Source organism: Nilaparvata lugens, chromosome 7 (genome assembly GCF_014356525.2).
Source record: "Nilaparvata lugens isolate BPH chromosome 7, ASM1435652v1, whole genome shotgun sequence".
NCBI classification, from domain to species: Eukaryota; Metazoa; Arthropoda; class Insecta; order Hemiptera; family Delphacidae; genus Nilaparvata; species Nilaparvata lugens.
Window position 1 is genome coordinate 60,950,638 of NC_052510.1, and position 20,971 is coordinate 60,971,608.

Below are 20,971 nucleotides of genomic sequence, written 5' to 3' on the forward strand. Positions count from 1 at the left end.
AACCAGTAATAATTGCTTGATCCCTCCTGCCCAAGTCGCGGGGGTGTACGTTGTGCCAACTGGTGCACTGTAGGTGACAAGTAGTCAGGGTGACACCTTGACGCCAGCCTGCAAGGTGTCATGTTGACGTGAGCCATCCCCGTCTACTTGTCTCCTTTCTAAGGAGGTGACAACTAGTCAGCGGGACACTGACGCGAGGTGTCAAGTTGTCGTTTATGGTCATGACTAGTTGGCACCTTTGGTCCAGTAGGTGACAAGTAGTCGGGGGGACAAATTGACGGCAATGGTATATTTTCACGAGGGTACAAGTATTCGCCTATGACCAGGTAGTCGGGGTGACACCTAGACGGCGACCCTTACAGGGTTCTAGAAGTAATCTTACTAAGGGCCGTTTAAACTGAATTCAATCAGCTGGTGGCTTAAAGAAGCCATACGACCTACTCTTAGTGGCTCTTGAGGGTCATAATAGGCCTACTATTCAAGTATGGCCGGATTTATTATGATGTGTGTTTTACTTTCCTTGCCCTCGTCACTTGGAAGAATAACGGCATCCTGGTGGAAATTTTTGAGAATGATCTCGCAAGCGGCTTTGCAATGTGCCCAATAATTTGCATTAAGTTGTTACACTAACATCATCTTATACAGATGGAATTTCAGGTCGGAATGAAGAATTCGTCGTACACTTCGATCAGAAATGGCTAGCGCAACAGCATGTTTCGCTGCTGAACGTCGTGAAGACCGTGTAACAGCTACTCAGGCGTTCTCAGGCGGTTCGTTTTCGTCCTGTTGGTTTCGTTTTTGAAGCGGACAACATGTTCCTTGAATTCTTTACCAACAACAAGATCGTATTCCTACTGGGAACAGGCGCGTGTCGATTTAAATTATTGAAATGTCTGCGACATAAACGCTGTGTTAGAATAACTGAGTCATTATTTTAAAAATAAGCTTCAATCACAATCGCTTGATGTTCACTTGACCACAACGTACTGGCTACTGAAATGGCAAGAATAGACCTGTCAATGTACAACATTCCCGCCTTTTCAATGACAGTGGTTCAAACATAACAATTAATACAAAATCGTCAGATTAATATGCCGGTCTCTGTATTAAGATTTGAATTTGTGACCAACCTGCACAGGATTCGGATAGTTCTTCTTGCTTCTGGACATCTTCTGGCAGTCAGCGGCCAGTACCAGTATTTATGGAGTAATAATAATAATATCGAGTGACCTGGCTGGCTCAGGTCTGATGTCAGAGTTTTCAGGTCGCAACTGATCAATTTCAGGGCCTCTGACATGACCTAACGACTGCTTTTTAGGCAGCCGGGACCGACGGCTTAACGTGTCCATCCGAAACACGGGAGTGGCCCGAGATAAATATCTTGCCCGGGCCGGGATTTGAACCCGGGCCTCTGAATCATGAAGCCAGCATCTGATCCACTCGACTACGGCCACTCCGACCGATCTGTATTTATGGAGTGATCCGTGGTCTAGTGGATAGAGTGCTTGCCTAGCAGCGTAGAGATCCTGGGTTCAAACCCTCTCATTATCAAAAGTTTTTTAACCAGATCACTCCCGTGTTATCGGATGGGCACGTTAAACTGCCGGTCTTGGCTGAAGTATGACAGTCGTAAGGACCATTGACGGCTTAAATTATATATTCAGGTGGTGGGACCTTCCCGCAAGGGACTCCCCACCAACAAAAGCCATACGAATTTCCTTTTTTTACCAGTATTTATTTTAAGATTTGAATTGTGACCAACCTGCATAGGATCCGGATAGTTCTTCTTGCTTTTGGACATCTTCTGGCCGTCAGCGGCCAGTACCAGCCCGTTGGCGATGAGGTTCTTGAAGGGCGGCCGCTTGAAGAGGGCTGTGGAGATGACTAGCAGTGTGTAGAACCAGCCGCGCGTCTGGTCGATGCCTTCGGCGATAAAGTCGGCCGGAAATCGGTCGGCGAAATCCGCCCGGTTCTCGAACGGGTAGTGCAGTTGGGCGTAGGGCATTGACCCCGACTCGAACCAGCAGTCAAACACTTCGGTGACGCGGCGGAGAGGCGGTTGGCCCGCTCGCGCTGATGGGATTGTGAGGTGGTCGACGCTGGAACCAAGTGAAACAGGTCAGGTTGGCGGCTAGACAGAGTACGGCTAAAAACAGTACAATTAACCAGCAGTTGAACACTTTGTTGGCACGGTCGCGCTGATGGGATTGTGAGGTGGTCGACGCTGGAACCAAGTGAAACAGGTCAGGTTGGCGGCTAGACAGAAAACGGCTAAAAACAGTACAATTAACCAGCAGTTGAACACTTTGTTGGCACGGTCGCGCTGATGGGATTGTGAGGTGGTCGACGCTGGAACCAAGTGAAACAGGTCAAAGGTTGACGGCTAGACTGAGTACACGATTCAAAGGCTAGAAATAGCACAAGGAACGAGCAGTCGAACACTCGCTGGATCTCCACATATCAGTGGCAGTAAACATGTTCACTAGACCGAGACTCCTGGAAGCGCCTGACCCGAAACGTCGACCCACCAGAGTGGGATAAGGCTGAGAAGAAGTGGAAGAAGAAGTGTCCAGTATAATGTATGATGAAATTATTCCCGTAACTTTTAATGGGACTATTTTCGACGCATAGAATCAAGCTGGTAAATAGATGATTTGAACACAGAGCAAAACACCTAATTTGTCAGCTTAGTAGCATAGAGAAAATATAGCATATGCTATATCCCATTACTTTTAATAGGACTATTTTCGACGCATGGAATCAAGCTGGTAATTAGATGATTTGAACACAGGGCAAAACATCTAATTTGACAGCTTAGAAGCATAGATGCTATATTTTCTCTTTGATAGAAGTATTATGTTGGGGAATTGTGAATAAAAATTCTATTCAAGAAAGACTCCATCTTTATTGCGATACGACAAACTGAACAGAAAAACTTAATTGGCAAGATAAACTCCTGACTATTACACTCTGTGGCACGTGACATGGACATGTAACAGTTATTATGGAAAATATTTGACGATACAAATTACTTGACATATGGTTACACAATGAAGACATAAAGTAAAATTACATTTCAAATTCAATGTACAATTTTCACCTGACTGCCAAACTCTAAATACAACAATGTAGGCAATACAACACATTGGACAATACGATATACATTATAGTACAATAGACAATATAATACCAAGGTGCGTACAGATTTATGCGCCACGAGCACGCGCATTTCGCTTTTCATTAGTTGATACTATGTATTATATTTGTATTTGTACAGGAACATAAAGATACAGTTATAATACGCATGACATCAGCTGATGAAAAGCGAAATGCGCGTGTTGATGACACAGAAGTCTGTACGCACCTCAATCGACAACGACGATACAATACAATACAATAGACAATACAAAACAATATACAATACAATATAATACAATAGACAAGACACTCGAATTCGAATCAGAATACCTAGAAAATATGGTCAGAGACTAGAAAGAATACGCGGTTCCAGGGCTAGATACCGTACAAAGTTGATAATATATTTTTAGTTTGATAGTTTGATATTTCAATTTTAACAAGGTGACAAGCTAATGTTGGCACAATTGATGCTGAAACCAGGTAAAAGTCAATGTTAGAGGTTAGAGGGAGTACATGATACAATGGCTAGAAACAATACAAAGTTGATGACATATTTGACAAATTTAAAGATGATAAGCTGATTGTTTAATGGGTGTTTTACTATGAAATATGCCCAGTCGGGTTGAAAATGAACATTATTGGTTCTTATGGGTGTGTTCACACATTAATAGAATGTTCAGCAGACAAAACGAACCATTTAAAGAACAAACAAAAGTTTCTGAATATTTTTGTGATTCTCAACTTTCATTCTGAGTGTTATTTCAAAATCTTATCTTCTCGCTTTCAATTTAATGAAAATATATTTATACTCTATTCTAAATACAAAATACAAGGAATTGATCATTATCATCGGTTTTTTAGTTTGAAACCATTGAACTAATACGTCAAGATTCAGGAATCTATAATAATGATAAATTATTTTGATTTTTAATTTATGGGCAGTCCGATCTAACTGGACGTCAAACCTGCACTTTCTGTAAAATAAGGCTAGGCGCACAACCGGTTAGTCAAGACAAGACAAGATCAGACACGTTTAGTCACAATACTTCACATAGTTGCTTATGAAGACATGTCTAATTGCAATGACTAATCGGTGTGTGTTGCGTCACAAGCAGCTATGTGAAGTATTGTGACTAAACGTGACTAGTCTTGTCTTGACTAACCGGTGTAAGCCCAGCCTTAGTAGTACCATAGAGAAACAATAACATAAATAGATATCCCATGGTATAGGGCGTTTATGTCGCAACTTTTACTGTTATCTCAAGGCGATAGTCCACGCAGTTCTTTCCCGTGAAGCTTTATGACGCTGGTAGTCTCTCATATTGTGCCGTTCATACACTCTTATCCGGTCAAAACAGTAAAAATCGACAGTAATCGGCTACAGATAACAGTAAAAGTTGCGACATAAACGCCCTATACCATGGGATATCTACTTACACTATTGTTTCTCTATGGTAGTACCTATGTTAAATACATAAAATTCAAGATGAAATTAATCATCATTAGAAGCTTCTCTAGTTTAGGAAGCATTGAACTGATACCTTACTTCATTTGTATTAATTTCTGACCAGCAGAGCAATAACATCATATTATTTAAGGCGAACGCACACAACAACAACAGTCGTATGCAGACAGACGGAGTGGGAATCAAACGTCTGCATCATGTAGATGTACGTCTGTGTTCATATGCAGCATTCTGGCACAGAATAGGTACAGAATGGAAACTTGTAATGAAACGCCTATCTAACCAATGCTTTTTACATGACGCAAATACTAGACACGTCACGTGACCTTGGGAAGTTCCAATCTTGGTCTTCTGATTGGCTCGTGGCAGTGAACGAGATCAATTGATCCGGATCATTCAAGTGATCCGAACCTTCCATCAATACTATTACAGTACAATGCGGCGCTTCCTAACAAGATGGCGGATTTTTGCGTCAGGGTACTAGCCAAGTTTCCATACTGTCTGTATACTGTGATTCTGGAACACATGAAGTGAGATTTCTGCTCCGTCTGTGTGCGTTCGCCTTTACTAACCTCTCCCTGTGCAGATCGGTGACCTCGACGCCAGTCAGCTGTTTAAGCTGCGCAATACTGCTGACGCAGACAATCTCCTCGCCGTCGGCGGACACCCAGAGCGGAATGGGCGTACCCCAGTACCGGTTGCGGCTCACCGCCCAGTCGCGCGCGTCCCGCAACCAGTTGCCGAACCGTTTCTCCTTCACGAAGTCGGGCACCCTGTATACAAACAAATTATTTCAATATATATCATTGAATCAATAAATAAATAATTATGAAATTATGAAGAGAAATTAACCTGTCTTCAGTTTTCAATATTTCAATAAATAATTGGTTGAATCAATAAATGTATAATTATTATTCTGAAATCTATACTATAATAGAGTAAAGAACTGGCTTATACACGTACAGGATAGGAAAATTATGCTTGACGCATCATCACGTCTCAACTACTGGACTGATTAAATTGAAATTTTGCATATAGATTCTTGATCAACCGAAGATGGTTATAGACCTATTTTAAATTCTTCAAGTTTTCAATTTGTCATGTTTCCAGTTGTTGAATAGAAACAGCTGAACATTTCTTTTAAAAGGGATGATGTCATGATTTTAAATGTTGATGAACCTGTCTTCAGTTTTCCATAATATTATTTGTGAAGTTGAATTGACGAATGAGCAATGAGTATTGAATAATCAGTAATTGGTAATTATCAAAAATATATAATGTGTCTCCATGATACACGTCATACGCGGGGTTTTCGGAATGAAGACACATTATGAGAAAGTTGATTTTTATGCCAAAAATTGTTTCAAACTAACAAAAAGGTCGTATTTTAAACGAGTCTTGGCTCTGAAAGCTAGTGAAATTGTTCTAATTCATTTTTGCTACCTGTTGCTGGGCAATCAAAGCGTCATTCTCAGGGCCAACGAAATTTAACGAACATTTTATCCACGATAACATGTGGGTATGGTTACAATTATTACAATATGTTTCATTCAGATTTCAAACGAACAGCTGATCTATCTCCCTTTAAACCGAGGTGCTTTCAAGGTACGATCAGGTCGATGTTTTGCTTTCAGTTTAGATCACGCTCGCGTTCGACCTCCATGTAAACCGAACACATAGGTTGAGTTCAAAGCCACTGATCAATTCCATCGGGGTTTTTTTACGTTCAGTAAAAAACCTGATCACAGATTAGTGATCACAGATGAACCACAGATTGGAAAGTCGGCTAGTATCTTGACGCCATAATCCGCCATCTTGAAAGAAAGTGTAGCATTGTAATACAGCAGTAGTTTTAATTTCTAACAAGATGATGCAGTCATGTGTCGTGGTCTTGGTGCACTCAAATCTTGGTTAGATTGATACCTTCCATTTTGTGTGTATTCTGTGGCTGAACGGTTGCTCATGAGTCGTGACTGACAGATGTTTCCCTTGTTGATCATATTTTGTAAACAAAACTAGAACGTAACCTATTTCATTGTAATCAATTAAAATGGAAAACCATCAGGTGATTGGAGTAGTTTTAAATGCTTTGTAAAATATTATAAATGTTATTGAATTTATGTAATCATGCATTTCTCTGCTCCCAAATACATTATAATGGAGTCCATCATTTGTAAACAACCTCATATTCAGCCATGTATGTTTACGTTCAGCTACTCTATTTACGTTCTTTTCCATCGGTGGAAAAGTACGATTAACTGATCAGTGAACGAACCCCGGATATGACGTATTTTTTTCTTATCAGTTAGACCAAATACCTTGAAGAGGTATAAACGCACAATACCTATGCCTTCCCAATGCTAGCTCTTACTTGAAATTAAAGGTTCCATTGAGGTATTTTAGCACGAGATATATTATATAATATATATTTTTTGTAATATTATAGATCACAAAAATCTTCAAGATCTTTAGTATGTAATAATCTCCCAGGCTGTCCCCTTAATGGCCGATTTCAATTCCAAATAATCTAGCGCTGCATGTGAGTCTATGCATCGTTCAAAGACAAAATAGTACTTCGTTCAGAGCCACGTTCACTCACCGATCTCATCGTTCACTCACCGATTAGTGGCTTTGAACTCAACCATAATAGAACTTGGTAGTGAACAGAACGGTTATGTATCGATCTCGTTTCAATACAATAACATCCAGATGTTTGAAGTTTGCCACCTGATTAGAGACTAAAAGCCAAACCGAAATCTGCCCCTACTGTTTGTACCTTCAAGCTGCGACCACACTGAGAAAATATTTGTCAATAATGATTGTTATGGCAGATTATATTAAGTGTTTGGAAAAACAGTTTGCCAGTTGTCGCTTTTAACATTTTTTCAAACACATAATACAGAGTGGTGGCAGAGGAGACGCATGTTTTTCAAACCACTAGTACTCGGCCACAGAAGGCAATGTTTTTCGAACAGCCAGTACTCGTCAACGGGAGGGGGTATTGCCCTGGAACGAATGTTGGCAGACGGCACATACTATGCCATTTCAGTCGCCATGGAGCGTTGGTACGTACAACATCGTGTGTTCGCTGTCGAGCAGTTTTTTTTTTTAGAAACAATAAATCTGTAGTCACAACGTAGTCTGCAACGTTCTTTCCGTCAATATTTTAGAGTTGGACGTCAAGGTGCAGTGCCTGATCGAAATACTGTACTCCAATTGGTTGCAGCGTTTAGAAGTACTGGTTCTGTGATGAAAAAGATACCACCTGGTCTTCTCCGTTCAGTTTGTACTCCGGAAAATGTGGATCAAGTCAGAATATTGACGGAAAAGACGTTGCACTGTGACTACAGATTCATTGTTTCTAAAAAAAAAACTGCTGGAGAGCGAACACACGATGTTGTACGTTCCAACGCTCCATAGCGACTGAAATGGCATAGTATGGGCCGTCTGCCAGTATTTTTTCCAGGTCAATACCCCCTCCCGTCGACGAGTACTAGCGGTTCGAAAGATATGCGTTTCCTCTGCACCACTCTGTATAATTTTCCCAATCAAATACGTTTGTCAAACATTTACTCATAGTAAATTAACCAATATAACTATTCTAGAAGCTACTATACTCCGAATAAAGCTAGTTTCATTGAGTGGATAATTTATTAAAATTGACAACTCTGCATCGACTGTGTTGTCAAATTACACATATCAAGCCATATGGACTTGCATGAAAAGATTGAAATTTCTCAATTTGGCAACACGCATATTTTATTCAAGTCTCAACTTGTTTTATACAGAGTATAGTACAATACTAGCGTTCTTATTTGACTAGAGCATTTGATTTCCAAGTAAACAATCAGAACGCTAACAGTGACAATATCACTTCAAACAGAAATGGTATACTTCACATAACAAGAACTGAATAGTAGTTTGGGAATTATAAAAATTCAAATGATAATTTTCTTCTATTCATTATACTTGTTCATTACTATTCAAATGTTCAGAATCGAACCTATATTTGAAGAGTAGTATAAATTGAAATCGAAACTGTTGTGCCTTTCCGAGAATTCAATAATTGTACGACATGGAATAGACGAAATAAATAGAAACACTTCACTTGAATGGGCTACTTTTACAAATTAATAAGAACAATATGGAAACTTGAAGTACCCTTTATTATTTAAAATATTACAACGACTAGTTTCGACCATAACTTAGGTCATTTTCAAGTTCAAGAACTTGTCAAACATTGTCAAGAACTTGAAAATGACCCAAGTTATGGTCGAAACTAGTCGTTGTAATATTTTAAATAATAAAGAGTACTTCAAGTTTCCATATTGTTTTGATACGAAATAAATAGTTTGATTTCAATTCAGCAACTAACCAGTAAGTCTCTGAATTGCTCTTGAGCAGCTCCTTGCTCATGTGTTCTACGCGAATGAACCAGGACGGTACTGCCTTATAGATGAGGGGCGTCTCAGACCGCCAGCAAAACGGATAGCTATGCTTCACTGTACTCGCGTTCACCAGACGCCCTCTGCTCTTCAGCTGTTTCACTATCTCCTTGTCTGCATCCTACCAACAATTACACAAAAGTAGATGATATCAATTTTGTTCCAATTCAATTTATTCATTTTACACACACACAATATACAATATAACAAAACAAACATACAAGTGATTGAATGCATGAAATAATAATAACAACAATATTATACTAATTTAGGACATGTCGTGCAGAAATGGGGGAGGATGCTTTCATGAGAATCACTCAACCCATTACGAACAACAATATTAGCACTTGGTTAAAGAATAGAGTAGAAAATATTTATTTAAAAATGCATTGCCATTTCAAACAACAATGAATGACTTAAAATTGGCACAACCATTCATTTTGTTGTGGGCGAAAACATCATGAACTAGTATTTGCGAGTCCAGCAATTAATAACGGATATGAGGCCATTTGAATTGTATTCATTCGCTCAATGACTGCCAGATGGCAGGAGAGTTTCTATAATTTTATATTATCAATCACTCATCAATTTATCGCTCCAGGCATCGGCCGGTTTGCGAGTCAGTGTGAATTTAGCTCTCATTCTGCTAAGTACTCGCTGTCGAGGCTTAAGATTCAGGAAATTCGTCCTGAATCTGCCTAAATATTCGTTGTTCGGGAATTAAATTTGTCGAGAATTCCCAGAGACAATCGTTCTCTAATTTGTACAGTTATAATTGAGAAATCATAGAAGGAGCTTGTCGTCGTTTAGTGGCATCCCTTCTATAATAATTTAGTGTTTCGGCTCAATTTAAAAACTCCTATTCGTGTCGTTTAATATTATAGGAAATTCGGTCTATATATTTTGTAATAGTTATTGAAAGTGAATGCCAGAACGCAAGTTTAGTTTTGTTTCTATCAATATTCAAATCCTAGTGTTAAATATCCAGACATCAAACTCCATCTTAGAACCGGCAAGGAATCAACTTTAACAACATTTAGGATGAATCAGTTAGCATAATTTTACCAATCTCTTCCTCTCATCTATCCTATCCAACTGTTCACCTTTCACCTCAAATAAGTGGGCAAACAAATCGATTCATGACATATTGGATTTGGGATTTGGTGAGTACCTTTTCTGATTTTCTATGTTGTATGTAGTTTTTCTGAATGAATATATTATTCAACTCAAATCAAATCAAATCATTTTTTATTTTGACAAAAAAACACAACTCAGTGAAATAAAGATATAAACTTCTATACAGTTAGTTCCTGTCAAAATAAAAATACTACTTGCTAAATTATTCTCAATTTGTATGCAAGTAGGAGGTCAGTGAAAAAAAGTTTTTAATGCTACATTCACACACACACTCACACATCTTTCTCTTTCAAGTTGGTATGTGCAAAAAAGGTAAAAGAAGTATTATAATAGAATGAGAATCAGATAATTACAGAAAAATAACTCTCAATAGTTTCAGGCAGACATCCAGTAAGCCATTTTGATATTTGTTTTTTCAAAAGTATTTTGTTCTCAATATTTCTTATATTATCGGGTAGATAGTTGGAAAATTTTGGCCCCAAAAAGACAAAGGATTTCTGAAAAAAGTGTTATACACCCTGGGGTGTCTAGCTAAATTTTAAACTACTCTTCTAGTTCTGTATACATTAATATCATTCTCGAACATTTGCCGACTTCGATTGCCTGATAACATGTAAAAGGATGATATGACTTTGAAAACATATTTATAGCGCAATGGCAAACAATTGAAAAAATGAAAGATAGGAAAAGAGTGTTCGATCCTGCTCACACCCTTCATACACCGTACTATGGCTTTTTGAAGCACAATTAGAGGTGCTAGATGGGTTTTGTAGGTGGATCCCCAGCAACTAATGCCATAACTTAATTTGGAATCCACCAGAGCAAAATAGAGTTGCCTGAGCACAACTGAAGGAATGGATTTTCTAAGGTGGTAGCATTTTTTAAGAATATGGCGGAGATAATTTTTCAATTTACAAATGTGATGAGACCATGAGAGTTTCTCATCCACTACCAGACTCAAAGATTTGACTCGTTTTATACAGTCCACATCAGAGCATTTGAAGCTTGTATTTCGAGCTATTTAAATCTTGAGAACGAGTATTTACGTTCCAGTAATGAAGAAGTAGCTGAATAGTGAAGCCGCATCTACACTCTTGCCAAGTGCGTACAAATGACGACGAGCGCAAGAGTGTGGATGGCTGCTATGCCAGCCCTTGCCTTCACTGGCCGTCGCTTGCCATTGATCCGATTTTTTGTCAAGCGAAGGCGAGTGGCCAGCCGAGCATCGACCAATTGTCACATTATAAATAAATAAATAATAATTTTTATTGCCTTTAAGCCATCAAATACAGCAATTGGTTCGTCAAAATTACAAGGTACTAAAATTGGTTTTAAATATAGAGTTCAGTCTATCAAAATACAGAAATATCACAGTAAGATTCAGGTATGTTTGTAAACCACATTGATAGTCCTTTCAGGAACACTGAAAAACTCATTCATTTCATACATAGGAGTTTGTATCAGAAAATTATAGGTGCCCTGTACCTTGCTGCTGCCGGAAGCCAGTTGAAAAGTCTGGCATTTAGGTTGCTAGGGCTATTCCTCACTCTGCTCAGCCTTGTGAATGGAATGTCGACCTGGTACCTGCCCCTGGTATCAAAGTTGTGGATGTCACTACGCAGTCGCATACTCTCCACAGAAATCTTAACTTTTTTCAGTGATATGAAGATGTGAAGGCATATCACTGTCATGATGGATTCGGCACAGAAGAGAGGACGACATTGGTCAATAATTCATTGCAGTATTGATAGCAAGACCAATGTGGCCAAGCTTACCAGTTTGGCCAGCGAATCGCTGAGAGTGTGGACTAGGCATAATAATAATAGTAATGAAAGTGAAGAACTAATGAAGTAGGCCTAATTTCTTTTATACGCAAACAAACGCAAACTCTATTTCATTGGTGGCATTCCTTTCGATGAATGGACTATTAGTTATATAATAGAAGTAGATGGAGTAGACAACATAATTAATTACCTTGACATACATGCCCTTGAAATCGGCGACAGGCTCCATGAAGCGACCGCTGGAGTCGACGGGACAGATGATGTCCTGATCGCGGGTGACCACTCCGTTCGCCACACAAACGCGGTAATCGTCCTCTCCGAAGTAAGGCGCCTGGTGGACAATACCAGTACCCGACTCCTCTGTCACATAGTTGTCGCACAGCACACGGAAGCCGGTCGTGATCTAAACAAAAGATAAGATATTTACTCAACACGACATATTATTATCGGTACAATACATAGTGTCATATAGTTGTCTTTTTTTTCTATAGGGCTACTTTTGAATATAAATAAAAACATAAACCTGAGTGCCGGTTGCACAACAGTCGGTTAAATTTTAACCGTGATTAATTCCACGAGAGCCAATCAGAGAAGCCGTCTTTTCAATAACGCCTTCTTTGATTGGTTCTCGCGAAATTAATCACGGTTAAAATTTAACCGGCTGTTGTGCAACTGGGCCTGAGTATCCTTTTAAAATTATTTCGTCACGACATGTTAGTACTCAGATTTATACTCAGTACTTTACCTAAACAGAAGCACAACAAACTGATTACAATTTATTTGCAATTAAATTTATTTGATTTTTTTTTTGTAAAAAATACTTTTGATTTGTATATGTTTAGGTTATAAATAAAAATATAAATCTGAGTAATACCTTTTTAAATTATTTTTTGTCTTAGTCATTCAATTTCAGCTGTTTTCCATGCACGAAATCAAGCCGGTAAACAGCAGTTTGCAGAACAAATAAACATATGATTATCATTACAGCATACTCTACTGTAATGAAGCCATATGTTTGCTTTACAGTCGAGTATGTTTCCTAGTTCCGAAATAGGAACAGAAAAACTGCTACAAAAAACCACCTTCAGCGCTCCAGGTGGAAGTTTTGTCAAGTTACACAAAATTCCTGATTCGGAATTTGTAAACTAGGTTATGTTTATAGAATGCATGTAGTAACGTCAGCACAAGCAGGTAATGTTTTCTATTTCTCATTTTTCTTTAGATTATTATGACAAAAAATAGTGTACGTTACTTGGACGTGGATGTCTTTTGCAGTGCTCGAATGAAATTCTAGTCTCAGCTAACGCCTCGACTAGAGACATCATTCTCGCTTGCAAAACGCCCCTTCCCGTCCTTGTGACGTAAGATACTATTAACGGCTACTAATGCAATTTTTTCAAGTGATTTGAAAATCATGGCCGAAACATGACGTGATAAAACAATTTAAAAGGGTAGTCAGATTTATATTTTTATTTATATTAAAAGTAGCCCTAAAAAAGGTTTAGGCTAGTTTAGTTAACACACTTTTTTGATGTATTTTACACGACGTGCAGTCAATTAAAATACTTAATTTTGGATCGAGAAACCATCATCTTTATAGTGAGGTACACGTTATAATGGCAGTGGAGAAAGAAAGGGGAGAACAACGTTGCCGATCCTCTGTCTTGTTGTCTTCTATAAAGGGTAACTGATACTATTTTATTGATGTATCAAGCAAGAAACTATATTTTTAAATGATTTCATAATGAATTTTCATAATTAAGATGAAAAGTTTTTAAAATTAATTATTAATTCTACATTGTTAAGAGACGATCTAGCAACAGAGCAAAGCGAGAAACAGATAGCGCTATCCGCTTTGTTGAATGATAGGCAAGGATAGCAATACAATTCCTAATCAAACACTGCCATTATAACGTGGACCTCACTAAAGTTTAGTTCTTCTGTCACACCATTATTCTTTATTAATTCATACAATAAGTACATCATCAAAAAGATAGGGAGAGAAAAAATAAGGTAACCTTGTGCTATTCCTCTCCCAAATATAGATAAGGTTACACATAGTCCGAAATACGTTATGTCTTGTTGTTCACTTCACATAATTTTCAGTCCTTGATTAGTTTCAGAAAGTAGATTTTTAAATTTAGTTGCTTCAAAACCAAACATGAAAGAAATATTTGACATTATTATCACTGAAATTGGAAATATTCACATATTAAGAAATAATTTTGCAGGACCAAAAAACAAACTTGATATTCTGAATATCGGACTGCGGAATTGGATTGTTGCTTTCATTTCAATCCTTGGAGGGCGAAGTTAGGTCTCTCTCTCACATTGGAGAGAGGGAGAGAATGATAAAATTCACTTTCTAAAATAAAATGAAGAAAAGAAAAAGAGGAAGGAAGACAGAAAGAATGATGAAAACATCAGCCCACTCACTTGTTTGAAAAACGGAAAAATGGGCTCGTACTTCAATCCTCCCAGTTTGGCTCCTTCCATTTTCTCCAGCACTGTGTATTCATCTTCCTTCTTGAACAGCGACTCCAGTCTGGCCTCCATCAAAATGTACACTTTTCCAGTCGCGTTATCTGCAAAAAAACGTGAAACCATTTTTTAAATACTTGTTAAAATCATTCTAGAATTTTAAAACAAAGAACATTACTAAAACCATAGAGAAACAATAGCGTAAGTAGATATCCCATGGTATAGGGCGTTTATGTCGCAACTCTTACTGTTATCTCAAGCTGATAGTTCATGTAATTCTTTCCCGTGAAGCTGTGTAACACTGGTAGTCTTTCATATTGTGCCGTTCATACACTCTCACCCCAACAAAACAGTAAAATTTGACAATAATCAACAGTAATCGACTTGCAACAGTAAAAGTTGCGGCATAAACTCCCTATACCATGTGATATCTACTTACGCTATTGTTTCTCTATGCTAAAACTAAGTAGAGCTACACCAAGCAGGAGATTATACAATGTGTCATGAAATTTTGAGAAATTATTTGATATATTTTGTGCGTAGGCCTAAATAGTTGGATTAACCAATGACTTTGAAGCAATCTGCACTCAGACATTAGTAGTGGCTACTTGCTCCTACGGGGATGCGGAATTGGAAATGTAAATTGGAACTCAAACGTACGTGGCATTTCCAATTCCGTGATCCCGCGAAAGCTAGTGGACGGTTACTTGACGCTATTATTGTCCCTGTGTGCAGGCTGCTTTGAAAAATGTAGCATCATTCAAACCTATTTCTTATTCAATAGTTCTCAATAGTATTCAATTAGTTTCTCAAGAAACTAATAAGATCATTATTTATTTTTGCATTGTTTCAAGCTGGGTTCCCACAAATCAGTATCACATGAGTTCAATTAGGACTATTTCCACTCAACCAGACAAAGCGAGTATGAATAGTTCCATTAAAACTTATGGGAATAATATTTTCACTGAGCCGGACACTGACTTTGATACTGATTTGAAGGAAACCAACTTTGATAGTTTGAATAACATTTGCTTCAGTGATAAAAATTGCAGTGATATTGAAACAATCACAGTGACATTCCAGCTATTTTGAAAAGTTATTTATTTTTATCCGAGTATGAATAGTCCCATTAAAACGTATGGGAATAATATTTTCACTGACTCTGATACTGATTTGTAGGAAACCAACTTTGTTAGTTTCAATAACATTTGCTTCAGTGATAAAAATCGCAGTGATATTGAAACAATCACAGTCACATTCCAGCTATTTTGAAAGATTATTCATTTTACCTTGTGTGTAAATAGTTGAAATGGATCAATATCAGAGAGAAGGATGGTATAGATTTTAAGAAAGAATTGAAAAAATATTCAATTTCAATCAGCCCATATTGTATACAAGACTTCCTCAACTGATTATTGTGAATTATTTATTTTGTGACACTATTTATATTGTATGACTGAAATTATTAATAGAGAACTATTTGATTTGGAGTGACCATGAGGACTACGGTAGTGTACAAAGTGCAGTCTAGAGATCCCGGGTTCATACCCACTTATCAGAGAATTTTTTTACCAGGACATTCCCGTGTTATCAAATAGCCACGTTAGTGTTGGACCCGGCTGAAGAATGACAGTCGAAAGGTCTGATATGATATGATAAATACAGCTGACTTAGTTACCATAGTTTGTAATTTCTTGTTAAATCTCATTTTATCATGTTCCATCACTATAGTTCAATTCTGTCAATAGAAAGCTTATTTTTTGATCCAAATATCAGTCTTTTCTATTTCAATTTAATTGACAAAATTGAACTCTAGTGATGGAACATGATAAAATGAGATTTAACAAGAAAAAACAAACTATGGTAACTAAGTCAGCTGTATTTATCATATCAAGGCCCATTGACGGCTTCAATGATATATTCAGGCGAGGTGGGGGGACCTTCCGCAAGGGACTCCCCATCCCCATACGAACCTACTTCAATAGTTGAAATTACCTTTGACTTTAACGTAGATAGATGTGGGGTTGACACAGAGAGCCAGGTTGCTGGGTAGAGTCCAAGGCGTGGTAGTCCAAGCCACAAGAGCTACACTGGGATCAGTGATCAATGGAAACGAAACGACAACTGAAAAAAAAGAATTGAATAATCTTAATTGCTAAGAAAATATTGAACTAATAATACAAGGATGTTGGAGAATATGAAGAAGGGCCACATATATAGGTTAAATATTTATTTAATGAAAAAGACTAAGAAATTGTCAAAAAAATCAGAGTTTGAATGAGTTTATCAGAGATTGACAATGGTGTAATAACCGAAACCGGTCTTTCTAAGTATCAATAAATCTGTGGTTTTTGACAATTTCTTGGTCTTTTTCATTCAATATGAATAATTACCACAATATCAACTTCTCAACTACACAAAAAGGTTAAATATTTCTTCTATGTTTGATTTTGAGGTATCTAAATTTAAAAATCTACTTTGTGAAAATAAATTAAGGACTGAAAAATTTGTGAAGTGAACAACTACAAGACTTAACGTATTTCGGACTATGTGTAACCTTATCTTAATTTGGGAGAGGAATAGCACAAGGTTACCTTATTTTTTCTCTCCCTATCATTTTAATGATGTACTTATTGTATAAATAATAAAGAATGCAGAGAGTTTCTCAAAGTAGACCGACAAACTTTTTCAGTGATTTTCAAAGATCACAAGTTTCAAGGAAAAAATATTTTATTATTCAAAGAATTTCATCTTATTTATTATTTTTTTAGTAGAATGGTTATGAAGAACAAATAAGTTATTACGTTTTCACCCTCATATGATGATGATAGTCACGTCCATAGAGAAAATATAGCATAATAAGATATCCCCTGCAATACGTGGTAAAGTGGTAGAGTGGACATTATTGTCCAAACTTCGCCACGTCGACAAATAAAGAAGTCATTCTATTCTAGTTCATGTTACAGTACGTCCTTTATTTGATACATTTCTAGTTTATTTCTGGACTATTTCACAAATACACTGGGAAGTCTATTGAATATTTTTAGAGTGCGAATGGGATAACTGCTGTGTGAGTGATTTAGTCAGTCTTGAGTAAGGTTGGTTGATTTCATTTCTCCTACTGGTGTTGTGATCATGGATTTGGCGTCTTGCTTTCAGCGTATGAATCCGACCCTTCAGGAGTATCCAGGTGCTGATTAAGTATTGGCTGAAGACAGTGAGAATCCCCAATCTTACAAAAAGTGACCGGCAATGTTCCGGGGGTGGAGATGACGTCATGATGCGCACTATTTTTTTTTAAGAAGGAACCACTGCTTGTGACCCCAGAGTTACAATTCCATAATTGACGTGACTGTGGAACAGAATAGGTACAGAATGGAAACTGTTAATAAAACGCCTATCTAACCAATGCTTTTTACATGGCACAAATACTAGACACGTCACTTGACCTTAGGAAGTTTCAATCCTGGTCTTTTGATTGGCTCGCGGCAGTGAACGAGATCAATTGATCCGGATCATTGAAGTGATCCGAACCTCCCATCAATACTATTACAATGCGGAACTTCCTAACAAGATGGTGGATTTTTGCGCCAGGGTACAAGCCAAGATTCCATATTGTATGTATACTGTGACTGTGGAAAAGGGCATAATATGCAGTGACCAATGTTTCTCAACTTCCGCATGCAACACATTGTGATACGCAACAAAACTTTGTAGCATCTTACCGCAGGGGTCAACGACCTCCTTGAAGTTCTGTCCGAATTCTAAATTAGAGACGAGTACTGCAACGGAAACAAAAACCATGCAACACGTTGCGATACGCAACAAAACTGTGTAGCAGCTTACCGCAAATGTCGATGATCTCCCAAGTTCTTTCTGGAGAAACTACTAAACAAGCTGTTGCAACGGAAGAAAATATGATGCAACGCACGTTGCGATACGCAACAAAACTTTGTAGCAGCTTACCACAAGGGTCGACGACCTCCTTGAAGTTCTGTCCCGACTCGAAGTTCGAGAGAGGAGTGCTGCAAGCGGTCGAGAAGGGCATGACCTTGACCCCCCTGTACACCAAGCCCTTGTTCCACAGTTCGGAGAACACCCACCAGACGCTCTCCATGAACCACGGGTACAGAGTTTTGTAGTCGTTTTCAAAGTCTGAAACGAAAATGTTCAATTAGGATAGTTGCTTAGTAAGTAATAAAAACAAAAGTATTAAATTAAAGTGAATTGCTTGGTTGAAATTTTATCCCTCGTATTTTTTTGTATTTGGGCACCCGCCGAAAAACCTTCGGGTTTGGCAGGACCCTCAATTGTTGTATTGTGAATAAAATTTTCTTTTTTAATTATGCTTGTCATTCAAAAAATTGGATAATATTAGATGGGGAAAATTATTGGAGATAGAAAAATTGGAATTTATAAAGTTGTTAATTAGTACTCAATCATTAATCTAAGAAATAACTATCCCCATCTGTAATGGGCGTAAGCTCGGTTCGCTTCGCACTGTTTATGAAGATCTTGTTTTCTCTTGATAACTCGTCCCTTATTTTCGGATGCATCAATGAGTTCAATCGCCATTCGATCAGTCCACCGACTTGTTCTGGCCTTGTCGCTCCCAGCCTCTATCAGCCAGTTCATTGAGTAGAACCTTGCCGTTGTTTCAGTTATTGGCATTGGAACCTGATAATAGGCTCCTCCTTTTTTCACTGAGATGAGAACCATGAGAGGCTTACAGTTTTCAACAGCCAAGTGTAGAATCTTGAGTGGATCAGTTATAATCTTTTCCTTTTCTTCTGGATCTGTTTCCTTGTGATAACGTTCCAGTTGCAGTCTTTTCACATTTTCAAATGCCTTATCGAGGAGTGAACGAGAAAGATCTTTATTCGAATTGAATTATAAAAAGAGAAATATAGCCTAACTTTAGGAAATGTTACTGTTTATAAAATTTGGGAGTTTTAGTGTCTGTTTTAGGCTAGTATAGTGCTAGTATAGGCTAGTATAAATAGTGCAGTTTTAGGCTGTCTGTTGCACTCTCCCAGAAATAACTATAGCCTAAATGATATTATACGATTGTAAAAATAGATGAATGAATGAATGAGTCAATAAATATATAAATAAAATGTAAGGTCTTACCGATCCATCGACCAATACGCTTAACAACTGTCTCCCATTCAGTCGAATATCTCATCACGATTTTACGGCATTCACTGTTGTAGGCGGCAATTCCCATTTTCATGACGTCATCAGGTCCCTTAATTCCCAACGTCTTGTCGATTTCGTATTCCTGTGAGAACACAACTTAAATTAAAGTCTTCCACATAATCTATTAGGGTGGCCACTATGTTATGTTATGTTTTGAATGGACGGATTCCAGGATCCAAAGGTTCAAAGAACCTCACACGTCTACCGAAGTTTATTGTGTAAAATATTGGCATAAGACATAATGCCCCAAATTTCTGCCAGAAAGATAGTACAGTGTTGTCCCAAACTTGCAGAATTCTGTTCTGGGTCAATCAGGGGTGGCCACTAACAAAACTAAAAGTTTGTTGCACATGCGTGAACACACATGTTCGATATACATGTTGTGTAATCAGCGATAGGCTTCGAACAATTTTTTTATTTTTTGGGTCAAGTTTTTGTATCTTTAATTTTTTTCCTTTGTTGCTCTATTTGATGTTGAGCTTGAATATATAGGATATATTTTTTTTTTCATCAGTATTATTAATTTGTAATTTTCCAGTGGTTTATTTATTGTTATTGATTGTCTATTATATGTTAGAAAAAGCTGTCAAACAGTTCGTTTTTTCGAAGCCTTTCGCGTGAAAGCTTTTTCGTTTGAAGACATGTTCGTTCACACATGAGCGACACACTTGTTCTGTCGTTAGTGGCCATCCTACTAAGTTGAAAAAATGAATGTTTTAACATATTATAGTATTTCATTTTCAAGTGATTTAGTGAAAAATAAAAATAGATTAAATGTAACTTACAACTGGCAACCCATGAGTATCCCATCCAAAACGGCGTTCCACATGAAACCCATTCTGATGGGCATAACGGGTCACAACATCCTTAATTGCGCCAGCCAATATATGACCGTAGTGCGGCAGACCTGTTGCAAACGGTGGGCCATCATAGAACGAGTACCTGAAAGAAAAAATGAATTTTGACAAAAAATATACACTTTTAATGAAATAAGATTGAATACTGAAAACAATAATAGAGTTTACTATTCATTTGATTATGATTCACGTTAACAGAAGATAGTCAGAGCACAACAAGCATATTTGACAGATTTACCAAAATCGTAGTCGGGATAATGCAATCTGTCTTTATCAAATAGAAAAAAATAAAGTGTAAAAATTATCTGCCACAAGGATAGGCTTAGTAATAAAATTGAAAGGGTTCAAACCCTGTTGCACAAAAGCCTGTTGATTTTTAATTATGATTAATACCTCGAGAACCAATCAGAGAAAGGTTTTATAAGTAGAAAGCTCCTCTGATTGGTTCTCGCGAAAATAATCACG

The 20,971-nt window shown here is 37.7% G+C and overlaps 1 protein-coding gene across 1 annotated transcript in view; it reads right to left on the reverse strand.

Annotated features, from left to right (window-relative positions):
- The window catches only part of LOC111051261 (isoleucine--tRNA ligase, cytoplasmic), an 88,979-nt gene that overhangs the window by 67,407 nt on the left and 601 nt on the right, over positions 1-20,971 (reverse strand). The window contains exons 2-10 of the mRNA XM_039433290.1: positions 20,435-20,591; positions 19,581-19,731; positions 18,417-18,605; positions 16,446-16,574; positions 14,406-14,554; positions 12,160-12,372; positions 8,979-9,169; positions 5,176-5,376; positions 1,763-2,099 (exon numbers count right to left, since the gene is read on the reverse strand). Coding sequence (XP_039289224.1) covers positions 1,763-2,099; positions 5,176-5,376; positions 8,979-9,169; positions 12,160-12,372; positions 14,406-14,554; positions 16,446-16,574; positions 18,417-18,605; positions 19,581-19,731; positions 20,435-20,591 — 1,717 coding nt within the window. The remainder of the gene's footprint in view (positions 1-1,762; positions 2,100-5,175; positions 5,377-8,978; positions 9,170-12,159; positions 12,373-14,405; positions 14,555-16,445; positions 16,575-18,416; positions 18,606-19,580; positions 19,732-20,434; positions 20,592-20,971) is intronic.